This window comes from Cavia porcellus, unplaced genomic scaffold (assembly GCF_034190915.1).
Source record: "Cavia porcellus strain 051 isolate PalLab524CR breed Dunkin Hartley unplaced genomic scaffold, mCavPor4.1 scaffold_1, whole genome shotgun sequence".
NCBI classification, from domain to species: Eukaryota; Metazoa; Chordata; class Mammalia; order Rodentia; family Caviidae; genus Cavia; species Cavia porcellus.
This window is the reverse complement of record NW_026947484.1, coordinates 48,937,274-48,956,239: the sequence shown is the minus strand read 5'-3', so window position 1 is coordinate 48,956,239 and position 18,966 is coordinate 48,937,274. Positions and strand designations below refer to the sequence as shown.

Sequence of the window (18,966 nt, the reverse complement as noted above, 5' to 3'; positions counted from 1 at the left end):
GCACCAAGCGTGTCCAAATTAGGTAAATGCACGTTTTCTGGTGCCTAAGAGAGGTATAAACCGTGTACATCGTTTAGAAATCTCGAAACTCTGACTCTGAGATCCTAGGCTAATTTGGGACGAGGAGGGCGGGCATCACAGGTTCTACAAAGGGAAACATCCTCATACCTGATCGCGTCAAGTCTGGAAGACGTGTAAAGAGGCATAGTAAAAACAAAAAGTAGCTTGTATCACAAGCAATTTTTATGAGCCTTGTCATGCTTTTCCAATTGAGCTTAATCATAAAGGATAATTAGCATTGTGTAACCAAGACTCAAAATAAAACAATCGTCTTCCTTCCAGAACCCCTCTTTTTCTCCTCTTTGTACTCTCTGCTTGGAACTGGCCAGACCTTTCAACTTGTTAATATTCATTTTCACTAAGAATTTTTAAAAATTTTAACGGAGAAGACAGAGTGCAGAAAATGGCTAAGTGGCCTCAACTTGCCTCCCTGAAGCCTGCCCCCAACACTTACATCTTTTTGGTTTGCATTTAACCTTAACCTAGTTACAGAAAGAAGAGGGAAATGTATTATTCTGAGCGGTAATACCCACGCTACAAAATCAGGATTTTGTTACTGCGGCAGAAAGGGAGAATGAACATTGATACAAGAAATCAAAAACAACCTTCATTATGGAACCTTGAGTCTGGCCTCATACATCCCTTGGGAAATGATTATGCATTCTCTAGAGTAGTGCTGATCTTGCTTCTACAATATAATTTTAATTACCTTCTAATTATTACATACCTGATTTATGAAAGTGTAGTTTATTTAATCAGCTCTCCATTGTTGAAAATTGTTTCATTATCATGAACAAAGCTGCAATGAGCATCCTTAAAACTAAATTATTTCTTTTTTTTCTTTGGTACGGGAAATTGAACTCACAACCTCGAGTTTGCCAAGCAGGCACTTAAGCCACTGAGCTAAATCCTCAGCCCAAAATTAAATTATTTCTTTAGAATAAATTACTAAGAGGTGCAACTTTTGTTTTAAAACTATGTACATTTGTAAGATTTTAGAGAAATTCTGACATTCAGAAATGTACTAACTTGTACTGCCACTCTTCAACTAGTTTTAAACTGCATTTGATACTGTTACTGAACAAAAATCTTGATCAATCTGAAAGGCAATTTTATTGCAATAAAACAAAGTTCATCACAACACAAAAATGTAAAAGTAAAGTGTCATTACACATCTAAGTTTGCTCCCTCCTTTACACTTTAAAGACTTAAAGTGTAAGGGAATTTAGCTCAGCAGCATAAGTGCCTGCCTGGCAAGCACAAGGTCATGAGTTTGATCCCTGGTACCAGAAAAAAAAAAAAAAAAAAGACTTAAAGTGTAAATAAAAATCAAGAATAATAGGAAATAAGATCAGAAACAATGATATATGGAAAGATGAAAATTAGATAATTCAATAATCAGGGCATGAAAGCTAAATCCTGAGTCCGCAATAAAGAAAACTCAGACCCAAGTTTATCCTGAAGAATTCTCTACAAAAACAGAAACACAAACCCTTATCATTTCCTACATGAATTTCTACTACAGTCAGTGAAACTTGTATCTTTTCTTCTAACAGATTTGTCCAATGTATTTGGACAGTGCTGGCAAGGCTGACTTTTTTTATAGCACATATTGTATTCTACTGCTGAAAATCTTGGGTTGTCATGTAGTATTTCTTCAAGGACAAAATCTGCAAGTTCATTGTTTGGCATAACTACTTTTATATGACTTTACCTCTTTTCTCGCATTTATTCATTTAAAAATTATTTAATAAGTGCTTGATATGTCCTAGACATAGTAAAGAATCAAAACAAAAAAACAATAAAAATGGCATACTCCCTTTTCTGCAGTTCATAATCCAGTGAAAAAGATAAACATTAACCAAAGAGCTCTGAACAAAATTATAAGTGCTACTTAAGAAAGGTACATAAAGATAGGAGAACTTATAATGAAGTAATGGAGGAATATAAGGTACATCAGATGATTGAGAGGATTCGATGGAGGGGTTTACCAAAGGGACAGAAGAGGCGTGTGGGGCACAAGCTATAGACCACACAAAGTCCTTAAGTTGGTAGAAATCACAGCACACTTAAAAAACTGAGAGGTCATCGTAGCTGAAGTGTGCAGAGCTCAGAGAAACAAAATATGAGCTGACAGCCGAGACCGTATAGGAGTCTTGCCATTTAACTACTTAAATTTACCCTAAAAGCAAAAACAAACAAACAAACAAACAAAAAACACTGATGTTCTTGAAGAGGGGCAAAGGCAACAATCTATTTGCATTTGTAGTCGATCATTTCCGTGCATAGGAAACTGATTGGAAAGAGGCTGAAGTGAATGCGAGGAAATATGGAGATAGCAATTACAAGATTCTGTCTAAAATCCAGGCAAGAAATACTGTTCACTCTGATTAGGATAGAGCAGCAAAGTGGACTATTAATTGGAAATGGTTTTATCTGTGAGAGACAAGCCAACAATAACAATATCTTAATCAAGATAAAAGTGTTAATCTTAACTGAAAGTCCTGAAGCAGACAATGCAGTGACAACATAATGCCACATTGTACTAAGGACCCAGACACCTGTTCTCCATTGTATCTGGGCCCCATCCCTAAAGTCAACTCATAACCTAAAATGACTGCTGCCGGAAGGAGGAAAAACTGAAAAAGTGACACATCACTCCCGTTCAGGGAGAGGGAGAGGTGGGGGACTAGGGAGAGAGAGAGAACGAAGGAACTCCAGTCTCCGGGTTTTCCAATACTCCACCTGTTTGGGTGAGTTCATGACTACTAGCTCATTTGCAGCATAGCACAATTTCACCCCTAGGAGGCAAAGGGAGAGGCGGGCGTTAGCGTTCCGGCTAGCTTTGAGCCGCGCCTCCTGCCGTCTTCAGTCACGTGCGGGCTGCAGCCGCGCTGATAGGCTGGAGCCACTCAACTGGGCGCCGGGGCCGGAAGGGAGGCCTCCGCAGAACCATTCTTAAAGGGACCGAAGAGGAGGCGGCGGGCTGCGGACGGCCGGAAGGAAAATGGTGAGCTGCTGTGGGAGGGCGGGGGCCAGAGGGCTAGCTCAGCCAGCTGCCTGGCTTTGCTGCTCTCCAGAGCCGATAGCGGCGGGCAGCGCCTGGTGTGGGTCCTGCTGCTGGCAGGAGCATCCTTCATCCCACCCGTGTCTGTTGCCAGAGGAGCTCGGGACGAGGGTGCGGCCTCGGCTGGGGAGGGTCGTCTTCGACCCGCCCGGGGGTCGGGGAGCAGGGTCGGGCTCAGTGGAGGGTTCCCCAAATGCCAAGGTCCCTGCGGCATCCGCGAGGGCCAGGCCGGAAGGATGGCTTATCCCTGGCACCTTCTGCCTAGCGGTTTCTGCCAGGACTCGAGTTCTGATTGCTTTCTTTCGGCCTCGCTTTAGCTTCCGTCCTCCCCCCCCCCCTCCTCTGAGTATTTCTCCTGATCCAGGCATTCTTCGGATTACAGCAGTTGGAATCCTTTGACCCAAGGCGTTGGCGCTTGGCCTTCAAGTAACTGTCAGAGATTTAGTTTGCTGAGTCTTGGGGCTGTAGCTTCCGTCCTCCACTCTGATGGGCCCCAAACAGAAAAAATGAAGTGAGAATTAGCTCAATTGCCAGCAAAGATCTTCTGGATCTTTCCCAGAGGGTTGTAAAATATGTTCAAGTTTCATCAGCAGCAACAACAGAAAAACGTTGCTCTATTCTCTGACCTCCTGTTCACTTTGGAGCCCACTTCCATCCATTAGATTTTGTGGAGATTAATGAATCAATGGACTCTTTTCTTTTCATCTTTTGTATCTTCCAGCTCAATTGCAGGATATTGACACTCTATTTTTTGAAGTAGCAGAGGCCTTATGCTTCCTCCTTGGTTCTGGGATACAGAACTCTAGGTTTTCCTCCTCCTCTTGGTGCCCATCTGTTTGCCATGCAGGAGATTCTTCTTTCCCTGGACAGTACATGTAGGAGTCCTAATCTTTCATTTTCCATTCTGCGTTTTTCTCTTACATCGTGAATTCAGTTACCTATGTTCAGATGACTTGTGAATTTATTCAGATGACTTGTAAATTTAAGCTATCTGAGATCCAGTCCAGATTTTATACTAGGCTCCATAGTTAACAGCCCACCTCATTTTGTCCCAAAAGAAGTCATGCTCTTTTACCTCAAACCTGATCTTCATGCAGTGTTCTGTAACTCGGTGAAAGGCAGTCCTGTTCTTTGTGTCATACAAACCAGACACCTAGGAGATGTGTTTGTAACACCTATTTTTCTTTATCCATTCTGCCTCCCCCAGCCACTCTGCCACTAGCTCCTTCCTAGTGGTTAAGAAAGTGGGCTAGAGGTCAAGTGCCTTGGTGGCATCCTGGCTCCACCTACCAGCTGTGTAAATTTTAGGGAAAACAATCTGTCTAAGCTTTACTTTTTTGCAAGAAAGAAATAATAGTACCCGTCTCATGGGCTGTTAGGAGCATGAAGAGAAATCTGCAAAGGACATAACAATATTTCATGGTGTCTGATATGCCCCATTATTAGCATTATTCACTTTATTCTCATTATCATCAGTAATCTACTTTTCATCTCTGATCTGGACACCCTTTGCCTGCATCTAGTCCCGCTGTATTCATTGTGGCTCCCTGCCTGTTTCCTGTATACCACAGCACATGGTTGTTTCACAATGCAAATATGATCATGTTTTTCTTCCCTTTCCTACTTGAAACACCTTTTGTTCATTGGAGAGAAAGCAGGATTCCTAACGTGGACAGCTTCTTCCCGACCATGGTCCTGCTCCTGCGCCCAGTGCTTGAGTCTCACTGGCCTTTCATTATCTTCCTCATGTTGTACTCCTGTTAATAAAGACATCTTGGCCATGGTAGTTTAGTCCCTCAGGTGCCTGTTTTGGGAAAGACTTCTGTGACCATGTTGTAAGTTCTCGTAGCATCATGTGTCTCCTTTTGTAGCCCTATCACAGGTACTAGTTGACATATTTTTGCCTAATTCTTTTGATGTAGGGCAAAGACCATAGCTTTTATATGATTAAATCCCTAGCACTCAGTACACCTCAGGTACTTGTTAAATATTCATTGAATAAATAATAAACACTTTTGGCTTATATATTAACATTCACCATACAGTTGTTTTCATGGCATTATATTTATCCCTAAATGCTTTTACTAAGTGTAAGCAATTAGAGTTGGCTGAGTCTGAGTTCTTCCAGTAGGAAGAAATTTTTGGTTTGATTGTGGAATTGCAAAGCATGAACACACAAAACCAAGTATAAGGATTGTATCACAGAGTGTTTTTCACTTGATTTCTGATCCCAGGCGCCAGATTTACACAAGCTTTGAGTAGCAGAGCTTGGAAGGTGAGACTTTCACGACAAATTGATCTTTATCTAAACAAAAATCAGAGAACAGAAATTCTAGTTTTCTGGCTTCATTATCTTTTTTGAGAGAGAGAAAAATAATGAACTGGCATTGAATCTTAGCTTCAGGAAGCGCCCTGTGATTCAGGATCTCTCTGAAAGGAGCTACAAGAATGGAAATACATAACTCCTATAGTCATGTTATTTATTGGACAGTGCCTTCTGATGGGAGTTGTATAATAGTTTATCATATGATACATATCACACACTACTTATCAGTGTTATGATAATAGAAATTTGAAATAGCCAGTTTTGCTTTAGCCTTTTTTTGTCTTTTCCTAACACAGGATCAAGCAAACAGGCTTTTTTTTCAGTTTTGATTTTAACTTAAAAATGGAAGCCTTATGCCTTTGAGTTCTGATGGGATGGGCATTGAGCATTGCACTCAGAAGTATCCTGACTTTCTTGAAGGAGGAGTGGGCCATCCTATATATGAAAAGAGACCAAAGTGACATGACATGTTCTGGATGGTCGAGCCAACTGCAGAAAAAGTTAAAACAGTGAGGAAATTTGAATAGTATTTGGATATTGCGACTGGAATTCTTGCCAGTGTTTAAAGAGGGATGATTTTCCTGTCTTTATGTTACCCATGGTGTGTCATGTCTTTTATTTATTTATTGAAGTACTGGGGGTTGGATCAGGGAAAGCTGAGCTACATCTTCACCCATTTTTTATTTTGAGACAAGGTCTTGCTAAATTTCCCTGGCTGGCCTCAGATACTCAGTCCTCCCCCTCACTCTCTGGAGCCGCTGGGTTGCAGGCCTGTGGCACCCTGCCTAGCACAGTCTTTTACATGACACATTCTAAACTACTTCAGGTGAAATGACTTCTGCCTTGGTGGTTGCAGTCCCCGGGGGCATTGTTGAGGGTGCTGGGTGAAATAAGATTGCTGGTGGGTAAAGCTGAGTGATGGGTGCGTAGGGTTTCATTATTCTGTTTCCTGTGTCTGCACATGGAGTTTCACTTGTTAGGAACAAACATATTTCCATCTTCTTGTTTGCAGTAGTGCATTGCACAACTCAAAGAGTGCTTTTGATCATTTCCTAACTAGATTTCTGGGAAAGCTTCTGTGTTTTCAGTTTCTAAATGATTCTTTTAGCTTTTATGTTTCATATGATTTTGCTTTCATATGGTCTTTGTTTTTCCCATACATTCTTTTTTTTTTTTTTTTTTAATCAGTACTGGGATCGAACTCACAACCACGTGCTTGCAAGGCAGGCGTTCATGCTGCTGAGCTAAATCTCTAGCCCCCTTCCCAAATATTCTTAATAGCTCATTTTATATGTCCATGGTCAACTAGGATATAAAGTGTTTTTAAGCTTAGGGTTTATTATTTTTAATACTTTCGTTGTTTTTATTTTTTCCATGATTATGAAACCCTAAAACAAGATGATTTTCCTGTTCCTGCACTGTAAAAATATTATGCTCATCTTATCTAATAGCAGATGGTGACCCTTGACTTCCCTATTTCCTCTCTTCCTTTCCAATTTTTTTTTCTGCTCCAATTCTGCTGGAGTGTGCACATTATTATGTGTCTAATTTTTGCAGCATTTATTGGCCTAAGAAAAAGTTAAAGTAGAGCTTACGCAGAAGATAAAGTTGTACAATTAAACAGTATAGATTTAAAGGCTGGTAGGTTTGAAAGTTAATATGATACATACATTGGAGTCATGGCATTTGATAATGTTTTCTGCTTTTGTTTTCTGTTTTGTAGAGTGAATCTTTGGTGGTTTGTGACGTTGCTGAAGATTTAGTGGAAAAGCTGAGAAAGTTTCGTTTTCGCAAAGAAACGAACAATGCTGCCATCATAAGTAAGCCAAGTGGTTCTCTCAAAGCTGGGATCTCAGTTTTCTTTTTCTTCCTTTATAGCTGCATTGAATACCCTGTGCCTTCACAAAGTAATGTCACCTCTACCTGTTAGACCCCCTCCCCTACTACCTTTAAAAGTTAAGAAGCAGCTGATTCTGAGGTCACAGGACAGGTGGGCTGTCCCGTCTTCCCCCATTCTTGGCTGCGTACACAGCTCTGGAGAGGATGATCTCAGCCCTGAGTAGTGAGGATCCCCACTTGTGACCCATCTAGCCCCATCCTTCTCAGGACGGAAAATAGTCCGGGATTTCATCCTGATATAGGAACCTGTGCTCCTTCTAAAACAGTCATGTTTGCCCTTACATCCAAAGTGACTCTAGGCCTTGTGCCTGCTCTAGAGCAGAATTCTCCTTTCACGGGCTGAAAATGGAGAGAAAAGTTTGCATGTTGCCTCTCCCCACTGCAAGCCGTGTCTGAGGCTATGCAAATTCCTTTCTCTTTGTATTTAATATGTGGATGGAGGATTTAAAGGTGAAGGAAGGATGGGGGTGAACATGTGAAACTGTGCAGACCGAGCTGAGCTTAGATGGGTAACACCTTGTCATGAATCCAGGTTCTCTTTCAAATAAATGCCATAATGTGGGCATATGGTTCTTGAATGTAAAAATATGTGGCAGTGCAATTTTACCACCAAGGTGAGACTATTTGAAACCAAACTGGGCCTCATGGGATTTAACTAAATTAATACAAAACCAGGTATAGTCAAAGGAGTGCAAAACCAAACATGGGCCACTTTGCAGAGGAGTGGGGAAAGAATAGAGGCGAAGGTGATCTTCACTGATTCTGGTTTGGCTTGGGATCATAACAGGTATTGGTGCTGTTTGATAATTCGTTTTCTCAGAATAACCCTAATAGAGCACTTTGAAATTCCCACTCTGAAGAGGATGGGTTCTACAGTCCAGACCCCGGGTCTGCTTTCCACTTGCAGTGATAACCACGTGGCCCCTGGACCGCTGTCAATCACGGTCACCTTCTCAGGGGCTTATCTGATCTAGGAAATCACATTTGCATTAGGAAGGTTTTCATGGTCTCAGTAAAGGCAAGGAGCTGAGTCTAAGTTCTAACTAGAGCATGCTAGATGCTGGGAATGGTGGGTGAAAACTTAAAAGCCGACACCTTAAAAAGCAAAACTGGCCAATGGACCATAAATCAGAGCTGCACGTGAGTTTTGCGGTTGTGTTTGTTAATGTCTTAACTTTGTCCCCCAAAGACTGAGAGTGTGGGGTGGGCAGGTCACAGTCACCATGGAATCCCAGTTGACTCACACTGTGCTTTTGTCTCAGTGAAGATCGACAAGGACAAACGCCTGGTGGTACTGGACGAGGAACTTGAGGTTCGTTCAAGAGATAAATATTTTTATACTTAGAAATGGTTTCTCCACAGACGCTTTCTTGGCTGGGCGTGGGGGCACAGGCCTGTAATCCCAGCACTGGGGTGGCTGGGGCAGGAGGATTGTCCTGAGTTCAAGGCCAGCCTGGGCTATATAATGAGTTCAGGGCCAGCCTGAGCTGCATAATAAGACCCTGTCCCCAGAAACCAAACCAAACAAAAATGCTTTCTTAATTACATGAACTCTACAGTGCATTATACGCGTGCATAAAACCAAGGTTAATGATCACAGATCACATTGCCTTACTCATTTGCTGCCTTCCTAATCCCTGAACGCAGTCAGGAGGAAGCGGAGGGAGGCAGGGCTGTGCACCCAGGCAGGAGTGAGTCAGCTTTATAACTTCCGCATTGCCGGGATAGTTAAGGCATTAGCAACTAAAACCCCACAGATGTCAGCATTTAGTTATTAAGCAACTAGTTCAGGGTGAGAAGCAGTGAGCCTTTTTTTTCTGAAATCTGGTATTTCCTCTGAGATGTCGGCTTCCCTCACCCAGTATTTCATGACAGTAGGAACATAAGCTTGGAATACTGTGCCTGTGTTTAATCAATGAAAGGAAGTCATTTTCTTTTGTTATGTGATAATTTGTGACTACTAGGAAGTGTGTTTAGAGTGTCTCCTAAGAACTTACGGGTAAGAAAAATGTTTAAAAGTTGCTTTTTTCTGTGGTTACTAGGGCATTTCACCAGATGAACTTAAAGATGAACTACCTGAACGACAACCTCGATATCCTTTCTTGCTGCGTTAGGAAAATCTGTTTTCTTTAGTTCCACAATTTTATGTAGGAGCTTATTTGTTAGATTTCCAAAAGACATATTATAATGTCTTTCTATATTATGATTATAACCAAGTTAAAATATATATGCATATGTTGCACTTAGACAAATGAGAAGTTGATGTTTTCATGAGATAAATTAACTTCCTGAGTGTGGTGATGCTCACCTGTAGTCCCAGCACTTTGGAGGCTGAGGCAGGAGAATTACAAGTTTAAAGCCAGCCTACCTAATGAAGCCTTGGAAAGAAGAAAGGAGAGGGAAGGAGGAAGATTTCCTTTATTATATTGTGGGTATGACAAAAATTGAAATATAAGCCGGGTATGGCTACACAGGCCTGCAATCCCGGCACTTGGGAAGCCGAGGCAGAACTGCTCCAAGTTCAAGACCAGGCTAAACAACATAGTGAGGCTCCTGTCTCAAAGGAAAAAAAGCAAAAAATAATAATATAAAATATTACAACTATTTTTAAGAGGTTACATGATTTTATCACTTACCTTTAGGGCCCATTTATAATTTTGTGGAAAGATAAAAATGCAAATGTGGCCACTTGAATAAGCTACTAACATGAGGCTCAGTGGCTGCCTGGGTGTTGGTGAGTGCCTGCCTCAGAGCAGCGGCTTCGTTTCTTTAACTTGAGAAAAACCTTCATTGTGTATAGTTATAAATATCAACATGATGATGGAAGAGTTTCATATCCTCTGTGTTTTATTTTCTCCAGTCCTGTAGGTAAGTGAATTTCTTTAAAAAAAAAAAATCTATATTTGGCTCTAATCTAATTAAACCATCTTTTGTGAGACAGACTTCACACTATTTTAAAAAAAGAAAATTGTTGAGTGACCTAAATTGAGGGATGTGTATGTGTATGCGCACACACCTGCCAGCATCCCTAGAAAGAACAGAAAGCAGCGTCTCTTAGAAAGTTCGCTTTCTGCAGTGAGTTCCTAGAAGTATAATTGCTGGGTCAAATCATGCATACATTTTAATGACTCTGAAATAGGACACTTTTTAAGCATCAAAAGTTTATTTTCTTACATATTTTTATCTTGGTTGTAAGCTTTGTATAACCATGATAATTTGTTTCTCTGTTAAGTAGCAGTTTTCAGTGATAGGACTGTACTCTGGGGACTGGCTCCCAGGTGGTTTATGTTGTGTATTAGAATGGGTTGGGCTGAGACGTGGCTGTGATAGGGCGCTTGTCTGGCATGCATGAGGCCCCAGGTTCTTCTCCAGCACTGCAAAAAGTCAAAATCAAAACTCACTGGTGTTTAAGGGATCCATTATCTCTAGAATTCCCCTACCACAGTGTTCCAGCCCACAGGAAAGGCTGTACTCACTCAACTGTTCTCTAAACTTTATTATTTGTCTTTTTTTTGTCCTTAAAGTATAATAGAGTTTATTTTTAAATTAATAAATAAGCTGACTAAATTTTGTTGGCAGCATATCTCCCTGTTCCACCATCATCTCCTACATCTTTTTTACTTAGTTCAAACATCGATGAAATGGAGCGTGATATTTAGTGTCCGAATTAAGACTGCTGAACAAAGATTCTGAGTGTTGTAAGGCTTTAAAAGTCAAGATCCACAGAAGTCTGGAACCGTTTATTTTTTGCTGACCTGTGGACTTACGCATAGCTGTGTCTTTTTGTAAGCAGTTCTAGATTCAAAGTAGAGCCCATGTACATAAACCAAAGCTTTTGTAAAACTAAACAGCAAAAGAAGTCCTGAATGTGCCATTTTCTAAAATTAATGAAAACTCATCCCATTTTCCAAATCTGCACCTCATTTCTTTACTCACCTCTTTTGCAGGATGTAAGCCTGAACAACAGATGATGTATGCTGGCAGTAAGAATAAGTTAGTCCAAACAGCGGAATTAACCAAGGTGGTATTCATTTTTCTCTTACTTGTTGAGATTGTATGTCCTCAGTATAAGAGCAATAGCTAAAGTGATCTGGACAGTTACATTTTTTTATGCAAGTAAAGGTTATTGAGACCACAGCAGTAATTAGCAAAGCTTTCTATTAGTTGGCAATGCTGGAATGCCAGTGGCCTGAATCAAAGGGTGCTGTTTAGTAAGTGTAATAAAAGAAATCACATTCAAAATGTGAGCAGCTTTAGAAAAGCTACTGTAACAATTAAATCTATCAAGAGATCTTTATGTCCTGTAACTTAATTTCTTATAGAGATCAGCATTAAGGCTTACCTTTACCGTAGTGTAAACTAAATTAGATTCTGTGCTGGAATTTGTTATCATCTAGCTAGCTATAATTTCCAAGTCTAAAATTAAATTAATAAGAATATAACAAAATGACAACACTTTTATATGAGGTACTTTTTGAAGATTTGCCAAGGATATAGCTCAGTGGCACAGCGACTGCCTGGCAAGCGTGAGGTTCTGTGTTCGATTCCCAGTATAAAAAAAAATTAATATATTCCCCATTGTTGTGTGGTATTTTTGAAGGGTGAGGTTCAGAGGTACTTGGCCTCAAACTCCATTCAATTTCTACATACTGGTTTGCATTGGAGCCACATACACATTTAGGGTTTTGAAATAGAATATGGTGTCATTAAAACTATTCTAACAGTATTTCCTCTAAAGTTTTATTTTTAAAGATCACAGTAGCACTTACCTTTGGGTGCTTAAGCGTCCACTCAGAAAATCTTTAGGCGCCCTCTAATTTTTCTCTTGAAAATACGATTACCATTGATGCCACTGACCTGTAGACACTACTTTCCAGTTTGTACTAGGGAACATTCTGGAAACTCAGCAAAGGACTGGATGGTTAGAAAGGAGTCCCTGGCACCACAAAGCTGTAGGCTCATCTCCTTCTTCCCCCAAAAGGAGGGGGATTTTATAATCCTACATGTGCCCTGGAGTGCTAGCGTGGACACACTACAAGTGACTTTTGTAAATAATCTCATTAAATCCTTGTATCGCCTGCCCGCTGAGGTCAGTGCTCGTATTTCTGTTCTGTGCATTGGGAAGTCAGCAGTGAATGACTCCCCCACTGTTGCATGGTAGTAAATGACAGAGCTGGGATTCAGATTCCCATAGGCCCCCGATGCCACCCGTTCTGTAATTCACTGTCTTGCCACAGCCATTAACTTTTCTGAGCTGTGTTAATTCAGATTCTTGTTGCGATTCAAGCTGTCAAACTCCCTTCTGTCTTTAGCAAAACAACCCACAGCAGGTGTTTACATTTGGTGCTCAAATTATGCAGGATCTGTATCCTGTTCTCCTGACTAGATTGATTTTAGTAGTCTATACTTGGGCATCTCTTCTGATGGGCAAGGTTTTCAGAACTGCTCTTAGAATAATTACACATTTGTGCTTTTAGGGAGTTCTGGTTTTATGTCATCTTGTGTGTTTTACTATGGTAACAGATTTTAGTATTTAAAAGAAGCAAAATGCTGTCTACAAGGTATGTCTGATTTACACAGGTTAAATCATGGCCAATAGGAAGGAAGCATAATCTGATATTTCATACTCAAATCTATATTATACATACTGTGTTTTTTAAGGCCTCAGACAGAATGTGATCTAAGCTGTTTGTTTTTTCCCCCTGAAGGTATTTGAAATAAGAAATACTGAAGACCTAACTGAAGAGTGGTTACGCGAGAAACTTGGATTTTTCCACTAATGTGAACTTCTGTGTTTTCCAAGTATTTATGTGTTAACCTGACCATACTGGAACCAGACATAAATACTTATTTATGCCTAAAAATGCACTGTTACTTACCGTTTATTTCCTGCAGTAAAGAAAAATTCATTTGTGCAAAGTTTGAACAAAGAGGAAATCATCTTCATAGTAATGAAACTTTGTAAAGTGTTTCCTTATATTTGTAATTGTTAGGTGGACTCCTTTTCTCCAGGGACTTTTTGCACTCTTGTGACTAATTTGTATAACTATAGATCAGAATTTGTTACTATTTACAGACACCATTGAAAAGTGGGTATTAGATTGTGATAGACAACTGTTGCCTCCTTTTGACAAATACTGGATATTAGCAGTTTATATATGAAAATAGCGTATTATCACTTGTCAAATTGTTGACATTAATTTGGTGTTAAAGACTTGACTACCCAATTTTGAGCCATGAATACTAATTAATTTAGTGTAACCTGCATTCTAAATACATTTTTCCACAATTTCATACCTCTTGATTTCCTGTATCTTTTTAATCAAGCTTAGAAACTATGTTCAATCATTCATTCTTAAGGTCTGGGAGTTAGATTTTATGATAGAGTTAGGACTATTAGTTTTCTTCTTATGGAAAATAGCATCTTAGTGGTAGAAATTGGTGGGTGGTTATAATAACCAAGGGCTTCCTTCCTGTTTCTCTTATTTCTAGATTGTTTTTAATCTAGGTTACTAATACTTTATTTATAAAGCATTTCCTAATGTCTTGTGAGCACTAATTATTTTAAGTATGTTAATACTGTGCCTTTGATTTGTTAGTTTTATAGTTTAAGATTTCTACACTGCCAGTATTCTAGATTTGGTGAAATTAATACTTTTTTAAAGGGTCCAAGTAAAACAATTTTCTAATGTGTTTATCTGAAATTTGTAATAAAATCAGCCTCTTATATTAAAAATTCCAACTATCCACTTGCATTGGTGACTATATGGCCACTGAAAGTAAAAATTTGGGGTATATTTGCTATTAGTTTCATGCTATATCCGAAGATTATTTGTTGTGAAACTTTGGCCAGAGTTAATAACAACCCATCAATAGAAATTACACCTCTTATCCTAAATGTCAGGGCATATTGTAAACTGGGCCAGGCGTGTCAGAGGACAACATCCTTGGCATAAAATGCTCACTCTAATATGTCACATACTTTAAAAACACCCAAGATCCAGACGTTCTAGAGGCTAACCTGATTGGATGGCTGAATTCTTGCATTAAGAATATGGTAATCATTTCAAAAATAGCAAAGGCATTATTTGTATGTTGCATATTTTCCATTCCTAGGTTCTTTGCATTTCAGTTTTTGAGGGTTTTGTACCAAGTTTAATAGGAAGTAAAGATAGCTGGGAGTTTTCAAAATGCTAAGTAGAGCGTCTTCTGTTTGACTTCACTGATGAAGAAGACAGAAAACAATCACAAGCTGGACATGAGGAATCACTAGAGTAGGTATTTGTTCTGGTTAATGAATGGAAAAGTCCTTTGTTTCCATTTCTGGAAGGAGAGAAAACTGTCCAGGAAGTTTAAGAATTTCTTAAGTAGATACTTTGATACAGGAGAATAACTTGCTCATGATTCTGCAGAAATGCAAATGAAATCCAAGTAGAAAGTAGTTGTCTTTGAATGAAGAGAAGGAGATTTTGTTTTACCCAGTTTTAATCAGCAAGAGAAACCGGTGCTGCAAGAATGTGGTTTTGTTTTTTTGTTTTTTTGTTTTTTTTTAAATGAGGTTTCTTACTTTGTCTTTTATACTTTGGTTATGTTTTTGTTTTTGTTTTTTACTTGAGAAGTCCTCCGTAGTGTCAGATAATACCGACCTACCAGCACAGAACTCTCAGTTCCCTTATTTTCCTACAGGAGCAAAGAGCTGTGAAAAAAACTACTTTTCTGAGCCTGTTTGGCTTCTTTATCACAAACACGTGTTTTGCAAGACAATAGATTGTTCGCTTAGGGCTCATGTTTTTTATTCTGCGTGTCCTATGGGAAGATCAAATCTCATGTTCTAAAGTGTTTCTCAAATATTTATCTACACTTCCCTTAAATCTAACTAAACTTCATATTGTTCTTTTAAAGTATATTTCCTAGTCTGTTTTTCTGCCTTCCATAAATAGTAACTACAGATTTTGTAATTCCAGTTTTTACATTCCATATCTTTCTCGTATAACTATTCCCACTCAACCTTAAGTCTTAATCTTTCTTTTTTGGCAGCCACTTTTGGAACCTCCTACATGGTCTTCTAAGTCAGCATTAGTTTTGAAATTACTGGTCTGGAGTAAGTTCTGCATAGCATCTAATGTCAAAAGAGAACCAGCTAGCAATAGCAGTATGAATTTAGTTTGGTTTTTGTGGCAACAAAAATGACATATGAAGAAAACTGTCCTCAGGTCACTATGCTGGAATTCCAAAATGTGTTGAGTTTTGAAGAATAATCACTTTTTCTGGTATTGAAGCGATTATGTTAGGAAAAACGTTGATTGTTTTTGTTTAACTGGCTTTTGAAATAAATGTTTGAATTGTATATTTCTAAACAGTTTACTCAATGCCTAGTGCAGTGAAACATACTCTTGTTTAAGAGGGCGTTGCTAAATTTTTTATTGTCGTTACTAAATAATCCATGTGGCAAAGCGTGTGCCGGCACTTTCCTCCCTTTTTTACCTCCTATTTTCAGGAGTCAATTGTAGCCATAAGCCGTATCCTGGTCTGACACTTTAGCTAAAGTTTCTGGTTAGGGGAATTCATTGCCAAATTAAATTTGGCGGTCCTTTCCCCCACCCGTATACGTAGATGCTAAGGAAGTTAAAAAGTTGTTTGGCCTACTTGTAAAACTCAGTGTCATTAATCCGTGTGTGGACTAGTGATGAATAGATATTTTCATAAAAGTTTAAATGCTGATATTTGGTGGAAGTAGAGAGTAACTCATATTCTGTCAACTCATGTATTTTTCGGATGGTTGCACACACCCCCCCCCCTTTGTTTGGTGGACTGATAATACTGGAATCTATAAAGTTTGAGCCTTTACAACTTAACATGGAGAAGTGTTTTGAACATTTCTGGACAAATTCTATTTTGTATTTCCGGAAGAATGTAAATAATCTTCTAGGCCACTTACAACCAATGGTCCCAAGTTGAGTGTTCTTGAGAAACGTGTTTCTTTGTAGGCCATCTGACATTTCAAATCAGTGAGCATATTCCTGCAGTGTTTAAAACATCTCCATAAGCTGTGACACAACGGTATTTTCTTGCTCTGTGGAGTGTAACTCATGTGCATATAATCACTTGAATATTCTTTGAGATCACTGACATGCTGAGGCAATTCCCACTGATATAGATATGATATAATCTCATTCGGGAGGCTTGAAACATTAATGGTTGAGTCTTGTGAATTTTAACAGTTCTCCGTCATCGTTTAAGAAAACTGACAACTGGCACAACTTCTTAAGCTGCGGTTTCAGTCTCTGCTAGTTCATGCTGCATGTTTATTTTGGACAGTCTTTTGTTAAGCATGGTGCTTGTACTGGTTTAAATAAAATGTTAACATGAAAAGACTGTGAGCTTTTCATTTGTATCCCCCCCCCCAAGGTACTAATACCTGCCTGGCTCAGTTTATATGAGCCACACACATGGCCTCGGCAGTTTACCTTACCTGGAAAAACTGGGAAACAAATAAGAATCACTTAGCAACTTGGGGGAAATGGAATATAATAAGATTATGAAAATATGTAAAACTCAGTCTAATGATAAAATGATTGCTTTGTAGAAAATATCAACAAATAGTACCAAGCACAGAGGGAGTTATTTCAAATTATGAACCCTTTGAAAGGGAAAATTAGAAATTTGGAGGTATGTATATTTCTGAAGAAATCAGATTGTTTTGTTTTCTATTCAGATGTACTTAGTTTCCAAAAAGTCAGGTTAGAGGTTTCTATTAAATATTATTTATCATACTTATTAAACTTGGAAAATCCATTTTTTACAGGCTATATGTTTAAAAGGTGTCTATTGGAATGCACAGAAATCACTAATACATGTTTTAGTTAAGACTACCAAGTATTTACAGTTAAATATGTAGTAATAGTCACTGATTGGATTGTAAAGGAGTCCTTTAGACCTTCCTGTCCTGCAGAGTGTCACATGGAGAATATAAAGTATAAGAAATTTACTCCTCAAATCTGGCCACTTTAGCTGCTTCAGCATCTAAATGCTAAAAATGTTCTCCATCCCTAGAAAATATCTTTGCTTTTTGTCCTTTGCGCTCTTGAGCAGTGGAAAGCATTGAGCACCTGCCTCACTGCTCGGCCCTCCGTCCTTGGTACTAGGGTGCACCCTAAGTGGCTACTGTACCCACAGCTGTGATGTTAGCCACGTCAGGGAGCCAATCAGCTGACAGACATGCTGAGCATCAGGGAGTTTTCACGTTGACACTCCTCATCCTTGGCTTGCTCTCTGCTCTTCAGGGTTGTGAAAGCTTCCTGCTGAAGTTGCCCTTTTTGAGCTCTAGGAAGGAAAAAGCAGCCTAGGTTACATCCAAAAGCTGAGGGAGATGGGTGCCTGTGTGTGTGTACATGCCTGTGTGTGACCTCTTCAGTCTCAACACAGCTGAGTGCAGATTCTCTTCCTCCCAGAAGGTGAACAGTTACTAGGTAACAAGGTTTGAAAATAAGCCCTGACTCTGTACTGTGCTCCAGACACTGCCCAGGGTCCCTGAGAAGCCAATGTAGGCAGCGGCTCTGCTTGGTGAGGTCCTGACTGCTGGCTCTGCCAGTGGCTGCACAGTGATGGGGACTCTACATCCTTTCCTGTGGGCCCCGAAGTTCTCTAGGGCATCCCTGTGGCCATGTCCTCCATAGTTCATGGAGTTGGACCTGTGGAAGTAACACTGCATGGACATGTCAACGATTTTTCATCTGTGTCTTCCGGAGGGGCGGCCTGAGCCTCACTGTGTGAGCACAGTTCCTGTGGCCTAGGAGTGGCAATGGCCAGAGCACAAGGCGGCTCTGGACGCTGTTCTGCCATGCTGCCCTATGTTATCAGTGTCTGTGGGGTCCTTCACTCTACAGTTGGCTTCATGGATGGCATCTGGTTTCCTTCTCTTGCACCCAGTCTCCTTATCAGCATGTTCTCTCCCATGTCATTCACCTGTGCGTGCATTCATTCATTCATTCATTCATTCATTTGTGGTACTGGGGAATAAACCCAAGGCCTTCACATTGAACTACATCCCCAGCCCTTTGTTTATTTTTTATTTTGAAGCAGAGATTCTCTAAATCACTAAGTTGTCCATTCTGGGCTTGAACTTGGGATCCTGCTGCCCCCACCTCCCAGAGTGGTCTTTTCATTCTCTACAACATGACCAGGCTGAGAAATTACCAGGTAAGATTCTAATGAGGGACAAATCACTTCTCAGTCTGCACTGCAGGTTTCCCCCAGGAATGCACACTTGGAACTGAGGGAGCAGAGAGAGAGGCAGGGAAGGAAAGCAAAAGACAGTAAAAGTATCAATGTCAGACTAAACCGACTTTTATCACCTTACAAAAGCATGCATAATTCTTTAATACTTAAAATGACCAGCAAAGCTACGCGCCACAGGCTTCCTCCATAGATAGGGAAGGAATCAACCAAAATGTCAGCAGATTTCTCTAGGATGTAGAATTTTTTTCTTCGTTTTGCTTATTTATATCTTCTCATTTTTCTCTAATGATATACTAGTTTTTTAGTTAAAGGGTTTTTGTTTTGTTTTGTTTAAGGACCGTTATATTTAGTTCAACAAACAGCAGCCTTTGTGGTT

The 18,966-nt window shown here is 39.7% G+C and overlaps 1 protein-coding gene across 1 annotated transcript; it reads left to right on the top strand.

Annotated features, from left to right (window-relative positions):
* The first annotated feature begins 2,875 nt into the window (after positions 1 to 2,875).
* Positions 2,876 to 16,724, top strand: Gmfb (glia maturation factor beta). Its single transcript, XM_003471752.5, has 7 exons — positions 2,876 to 3,070; positions 7,177 to 7,273; positions 8,615 to 8,664; positions 9,395 to 9,444; positions 10,138 to 10,220; positions 11,300 to 11,373; positions 13,061 to 16,724. The coding sequence occupies exons 1-7, from the start codon at positions 3,068 to 3,070 to the stop codon at positions 13,130 to 13,132; spliced, it is 429 nt and encodes a 142-aa protein (XP_003471800.2). The 5' UTR covers positions 2,876 to 3,067; the 3' UTR covers positions 13,133 to 16,724.
* The last annotated feature ends 2,242 nt before the right edge of the window (positions 16,725 to 18,966 follow it).